We start from the raw sequence: 7,385 nt of genomic DNA on the forward strand, positions 1-7,385 counted from the left end.
TACTTACAACGAATTTAACTATAACCTACCATTGGACATGCACAAGGAATAATCAATCAATGAATACCAACAAAATAATAACTATCAATATCAAACTATAAAGCTGGGTACGCACTAGTGAGCTGTGACCGTTACCGTTGCATGTTATGTTTATGTTACCAAAAATCATAGTATGTACGCGTGCTGTTTACAGTGGGCCGACGATCGCTCACGGCATACTCGCGAACTTCGTACACACTATAACTTTTGGTAACTCAAATAGCGCCATGGGTAACATTTTGCTGGAAAATTAAAACCCAAACTGTGGCTGTGCTTACCTAACAGTTTTACTGCAATCTCTCATCCACATATAACCACGAACATATTAAAAAACATAACAGAGATTAAAGAACATATTTAAATTTACTACTTCATAAAACTATAAGACCATACCTGAAAAATTTCTCCTTCAGCAGAAAGATACAAAAAATTCTACGAATGAAATTAGTCCATAACTTGTTTATGTTTAAATATGAGAGTTATAAAATTTCCCATACGCATAATTTATTTCACGTACTTACTTTACTTTCTTATTATTTTTATGGCTTTCATGCGATAAAAGCACTTTTGTCAATCGGCGTAAGTTACGTCGTGTAGGAGAGGAGGGTGCTTTTCGTGCACCCCATTGCATGTCATGAGCATTTTTTATACTGTGACTATATTATACCAGGGGTATGATTGTAATTATTCTATTAAAACCAAGTGTCATAACCATAACACAGCATTAAACTGTTAGCAGTGTCTGTACAGGTGACATTTCTGATGATGCCTCTGGAGATCGCGTGGGCGGCCACTGTGCAGTGGCTGGCAGGAGATGTTATGTGCCGGGTCATGATGTTCACGAGGACCTTCGGCCTTTACCTTTCCAGTTACGTGCTTATTTGCATCGCCATAGACAGGTAAGAAAAAATCTCTTTTACCTTATATTCTCAGTTGTAATATACTTAAGGCTATATATACTATATACTCAGATTGTGACCAACAACTGAAAGAGACACTTTTGTATCCAACATAGTAGGTACCGTTGATATAATAATAATAATATTTAACTGGGACAGTATAGAGAAATCTGAAACCACAGGATGTACAAGCAAAATGTTTTCGAAACCACTAGGTAATTTTTTCAGTGAAAAAAATTTTCACGTAGCCAATTTTTTGGTCAAGTAAAGGAGGAGGTTCTCAATTCGACTGTGTGTTTTTTGTATGTATGTTACGTGATAAGTCCGCCAATTGTGAACCGATTTTGATGATTCTTTTTTTGTTGGAAAGAGGATACCTCCATAGTTGTCCCAATTAATTTTGAAGAAAATCATCCACTTCTAAGCGTGGCGTTCACTCATGAAGATTCATTTTTATAAATAGCGCCTAAATTTTATTATAAGGAGCAATTAGTTTAATGGTTGCTTTCGCTATTCTCCAACTCAAGGCGTTTTTCTCTCTCTATATACTTTGAGTAGTGAGAACCGATTTTTATTATCTCCTTTGTCAAGTTCCGTCTAGTGGCGAAACCGGGTTTGCGCACTTTTCGGTTTGAATCCAGGTTTGCGCACTTTCCGGTAACCAATTACAATAAAACTTGACAAATAGATGTAATTCCACGTACTTTTGAGGTCGGTTTTTTAGTACTCTGTACTGAGATTATTCTGTATCCAATGGACCAATAAACATTTTTGACGTAACTTCACTTATGCCATTCTTAGGTGAGGGGTCCGAAATGTTCTTCGTCTTCGTCTTGTATATAATGACAACATGCCGTTTATAAAATTAATCCACTTCAATATTTTTTGTAATGACAAGTGACGGGACGAACAAGTCGTGCGCCTGATGGTAAGTTACAAGCCTGTCCGTAACAGTAGCGTGCCACTCAGAGCCTTAAATCGCAGACATCTGAGGGGCACCGCCGCTGCGCTCGTGACCCTGAGACATAAGTTGACAAGGCCCTTGTGCCTGTAATTTCACCAGCACCCTTACACTTCAAAACCGGAACACGTTAATCGACACAGTTTCTTAAAAAGGTAATTTGATTGTATCCAAAGAAAAAATCATGACATCAGAAGTTGGTATTTAATAAAATTTTAAAAGGATAATTTTACTGTACAGAAAGAAAAAAACGTGACATCAGAAGTTGGGAAACACGCGATTGCATCGTTATACTTACGATTTATAGACGATTGCATCGATGCAAACGCGCGACTGTATCGATACAAATGCGCCATTGCATCAATGCAATCGCCTGTAAATCCCAAGTGTAGCGATGCAATCTCGCGTTTATATCGATGCAGTCGCGCGCTTGCATCGCGTTTGCATCACTGCTAGAAGTTGCCGAGTATGATCTCTCTTAATAAATTACAAATATTATGTGCACAATAACCAATTAAGTAATGCGTTTAGTGTGTCAACACATTTGTCCCGTCCCACCTGCAGCGTAGGACTGACTCCGCAGCTGGCAGAAAGACTAAAGAGTGATAAGTACCAGGGCTTCGACTTCGACTACATATTCACACCCTTTGGAGTCGAAACCTTTGATCAGTGGGGTCCCAGTGACCTCCGTCTGCTCAAAATTGTATACAATCAGGTTAATAGATTGTTTCAGTTCAGGTTAATAGACTGTCAGTCCAAGGCTGCCTCGCCCAAAGTACAAGCATAGCTATACAAAGAGGGAACGCTGCCAGCATCCTGGGCACCTTGCCGAGGGAACCAATTCTATTAATTTAATTTATTAAGTCTTGTTTTAATTTCTAGTATTTATTAAGCGTTTATTGTAATATATACCTTAGCTCGATTACAACACCGAAACACCAAAACATTATGTAATTGCTATAACAAAATATATGATTTACGTACGAAATACCTCTAATATTACAGATATTACGCGATCCTCAAGCCTTTAAACTTGACGTGGGAGGCACGCATGCGACGAGCTTTGATATTGGCGTGGTTTTGCGCCGCGCTCTCCAGTTTACCGCAGAGCTTCATCTTCCACCTCGAAGAGCACCCCGAAGTGAGAGGGTAAGCCTTTAATTCCTTGTAAACATGCATAATGGAATAGATTCTGTAAACGTGCTTCAATTAATAACAATTCTTTAATATAATAGCTATAATGGGCCGGGTTGCTAAGTACATTTTTTTAATGATACCAAGTGAATGACGGGAATAATAAGGCTGCTAATGGACTGATTGCATGTTTGCAATTAGTGCGAGAAGTCGTAATCAACTTCATGCAGCCGAGACCTCGACGCATTAACTGCATACATGCAGTCAATCTGTTAGCAGCCTAAGTCATACGCCTGGTGGTAAGCTACACGCCTGTCCATAACAATTGCAGTGCCGTTCAGAGCTTTAAATTGCAAAGATCTGAGGGGCACCGCACTGCGCCCGTCAACCTGAGACATAAATTAACAAGTTCCATGTGCCTGTAATTTCACCAGCACCGTACAAAACTGGTGCCCTGTAGCTCCCTGGATGAAACCTTTCATAAGGAGCTAACGAACGAACGAACCTTATTTCATTCATTCATTTATTCATAGAACAATATACAAATTGTGTCTGAATGTCAACTTATAAGTAGATAATGAATTAATTAAGCAATTTACAATGTCATAACAATAAAAATAATAATAATAATTTACAGCAATGTTAATTAATTTAAAACTTAAAATTCTAAAATTCTTGAATTGAGTAGCAGCATTTTTCCAATAATAAAGATCTCAATTTTTGTTTAAAAATATTTATGTCATTCATTATTTTAAGGTCCACGGGTAATTTATTAAACAATTTCACAGACTGATACTGGGGGCAGTGCGTCACAATATTTAATTTGGGATCAATAATATGTTTCAAATCTTTCCTCCTAGTAGTTTCTCGTTCACTTTGCTCTACATTTGATTCAAAGTTCATTCTCCTTTTTAAAAGTCCCGTTAGTAACACCATGATGTATAAGCTAGGTACAGTAAGTATACCCAAACTCCTGAAATGTTGCTGACATGACTCCCAAGGGGGAATTCGTACCATAGTGCGAATAGCCCTTTTTTGCAAAGCAAAAGCGCCCTCTGCATTGTATTTGTAACTGTTACCCCATAATGCAATGCTATAACGAATTTTTGATTCAATCAAAGCATGATAGACCGACTTTAATTGTTCTCTAGTAAGCACTTCTCTCAAACTACGCAAGGCATAACAGGCAGAACTGATAGAATTCTCCAACGATATGAGCTCATGTTTCCAATTTAAAGCGTTATCAATATGAATCCCGAGAAACTTTACTACATCTTTAATTTCTATATGTCTACCATTCAACTGAACATCCAAGGTATCCCTGTTTCGTGCAGTGGTTTTAAATAATACAATATTCGTTTTTGATGGATTAATTTGTAATACATTAGCTCTGAACCAGTTGTCAAAAGCATTAAGTGTGTTATTTACGTGGTGATTCAATTGGCTGTTATCCTTGCAGGATATAATTGCATTAGTATCGTCAGCAAAATTAATTATAAATAGTCTTATACTAGCGTCAAAGTTATATATGTAGTTTATAAGGTCATTTATAAATATGATAAAAAATATTGGTCCTAATACTGATCCCTGTGGGACTCCCCTCGTCACTTTTACAATTTTTGATGTTTGCACTAGTTGATTACCATCAGCAGTAACGTCTTTTATCTCTACAAATTGTTTTCGGTTGCCTAAATAAGATTTCAAAAGTTCAAGATTATTATTTCTGACTTTCTGACACTTCACTACCGTCAGTCATGCAGGACTCCATATTGTATTCCACGCGTCTTGTGCTGTCATGTAATATTGTTAGGGCAGTATCTAATTTGGACTGAACTGAATTTTTCCCATGATCAAAATTGTCACTAAAGATCATAGCAATCTCTTTTGAGTCTTGAATAATTTTATTATCTATTTTAAGTACAAAGTTTTCTGGGACTGTTTTTTTATTTCTGTTAGTGTGCTTGTTTACTGTATGCCATATGCCTTTAGAACAATTTACATTCATATTTATTTCGGATTGTACTGAGAAACGCCGAGCCCATCGTAAAACTTTTCTGTAAATACTTAAATATCTATGCCTATAGTTCGTTACAGACTCGTGATTTTTAATTGTATTGCCACCTAAAAACCTCTTCATTTTGCTTGATATTTTAATACCTTTTGTCAGCCATCCTATTTTATTATGTTTGTAGAGGTTAAGTTTTTTCTTAGTTTTTTTAAAACTGTTACAAAAGATTCCAGTAAATGCCTGCAAAAACGAGTTTACACCATGTGTATACCAATTCTCTTCTAATATTCTATTTCGAAAATTTTCTTTGTTCCTTTTATTGAACTTTCTTCTTTTAACAACCATAGCTGGCTCTAAATATTTTTTCCCATTTTTTTTCTCCATTAGAATTGAAGTCAATAAGGCAGCATGTCCGTCTGAGTGCCCGTTATGGTCAACCTCAACTCTAAAAATTTCACTTAGCTGCATATTTGTTAAAATATTATCAATGGATGACTGCGTTTCATTGCGCTGGAATGTAACCGAATTCACAAGATGTCTAAAGTTGTAACTCTTAAGTAAATTGCAAAAATATCTTTTATGTTTCTCGTCTTTGTTGTCAAGCATGTTGACATTAAAATCACCACATATTATAACTTTTTTGTTAGAACAATGCTGCAACAACAATTCAAGTCTTTCTACAAATATGTCAAAGTAATCATTATTTTGGTAACAACAAAAAATAAGAATATTAGAGATCAAGTCTTTCACTCCACATACTTCAAAACAGTCAACTCTACTAAATCTTTTACAGTCAATTATTTCAACTTTCCTACCCTTCTGAAGTAAAATCAAAGCTCCCCCTCTTATTTTTTGCTTTCTGGCAAAATATGTACATAACTCATAATTTTCAAAATGTAAAAAATTTATTGTCCTCTCATTCAAAAAATGTTCACATAGACATATAACGTTTTGTCTCTGTTCTAATTCCTCTAGGTATATTTCATATTGATCTCGTCTCTTAGTTATACCACACACATTTTGAAACAATATATTTAAAGTGGGATTTTTTAGATCATTATTATAATTTTGATAAGTATTTGATCTATATAATGGAAAATTCTCATTTACCGAAACATTAGTCAAGAAAAAACTTTTTTTCTGTTTGTGTGTGTATACTTTTCACTGTCTTTGTAGAATTAATTTGTTGGTTGTTCTTATAGTTAAGTAATGTAATGTCTAAACCAATCCACCTACAAGTGTTAAATCTATCTATAACATTATTGTTGCGAAAACTTAGGTCAAAACAACGTACATTAGACATATTTAAGCACCTATTTACCATCAGTTCATTTAATTTATATACATTGAAACATTGATTATTATAAATTTTCCCTATTAGCACATTAGTATTTAGTAATGATTTGAAGCAATGATCTAGGGCATTCTTAAAACAGTTTAAATCTTTGTCATGAGTACCAGCTAATACTATTACATAATCCTTTTTTGTAAATTCGTTATGACATAGCTCAATATTATTATTTTCATTGGTGACAATTTGACTAAGGGATGCATAAGGTCTCAAGACGGAAGTTATTGTGTAATCTTCACCAAGAATATTCTCTAGCATGTTTCTGAATGCACGACCAGTCTCATCAGCCAACAGAAGAATCCTTTTTTTACGAATTGACAATTTAAATGACGAAATCTCTTCTTTATCTTCCGTTAGGGATGGGGAATGGTTTATTTCCCTCTCTCCATTCTCCTGTCCGTTAGATAAAGGAACGTCCTGTAGCTCTATGCTTACTGCTGGTGACCTACTAATGTCGTCTGTGGGCATCGTAATAATATTTGAAATATTAATCGAACGAGTTTCTTGTTCTCTGTAATCTTTTGATAAATCTGCAAAATCCAGTACTGTTTTAGTAATTTGTTTTTTTTTGTCTATTCTTTTTGCACTGTATCCTAGACTTCGGCGAAGCCTTGCTTAATGTGCTAAGACAATTTACTTTCAGTTTTTGGCTGCTTAGTTGCTTTTGAAGTGCATAATTTTCTGACAACAGATTGTCAATTTCCTGCTCGGCTGACTCCAGTTTACTACAAAGTGTATTGATTTTATGTTGAAGTTCTTCAATCTCCTGGGTTTTGTCATGATTCAGTTTCTCGGGAAGGCTTCTATTTAATTCTAAATTATGTAGTAGAACTGTGTCACCAATTTCCTCACTTTCTGATAGTGAGCCGAAGGAGTTTTCGGTAGAAATATTTATGACCAATTTATTCTTTGTCCGAGTGGTTATATTATTGTTAGGTGTGGAGTTTACCATATTTGCACTTGAAGCCGAATAGCAGCGATCACATTTCCATT

The 7,385-nt window shown here is 35.4% G+C and overlaps 1 protein-coding gene across 1 annotated transcript; it reads left to right on the forward strand.

Annotated features, from left to right (window-relative positions):
* The first annotated feature begins 794 nt into the window (after nt 1-794).
* LOC113236206 (gonadotropin-releasing hormone II receptor-like) lies at nt 795-3,087 on the forward strand. Its single transcript, XM_026472213.1, has 2 exons — nt 795-938; nt 2,905-3,087. Exons 1-2 carry the CDS (start codon nt 802-804, stop codon nt 3,050-3,052), a joined length of 285 nt encoding a protein of 94 aa, XP_026327998.1. The 5' UTR covers nt 795-801; the 3' UTR covers nt 3,053-3,087.
* The last annotated feature ends 4,298 nt before the right edge of the window (nt 3,088-7,385 follow it).

The sequence above is a fragment of the Hyposmocoma kahamanoa genome, unplaced genomic scaffold, assembly GCF_003589595.1.
Source record: "Hyposmocoma kahamanoa isolate Upper Pololo Valley unplaced genomic scaffold, ASM358959v1 89686, whole genome shotgun sequence".
Lineage (NCBI taxonomy): Eukaryota > Metazoa > Arthropoda > Insecta > Lepidoptera > Cosmopterigidae > Hyposmocoma > Hyposmocoma kahamanoa.

Coding starts and splice junctions, on each gene's coding strand:
- LOC113236206 (XM_026472213.1), top strand. CDS start 802: ATGATGCCTCTGGAGATCGCGTGGGCGGCCACTGTGCAGTGGCTGGCA. Junction 939..2,904: donor ATTTGCATCGCCATAGACAG/GTAAGAAAAAAT, acceptor CTAATATTACAG/ATATTACGCGATCCTCAAGC.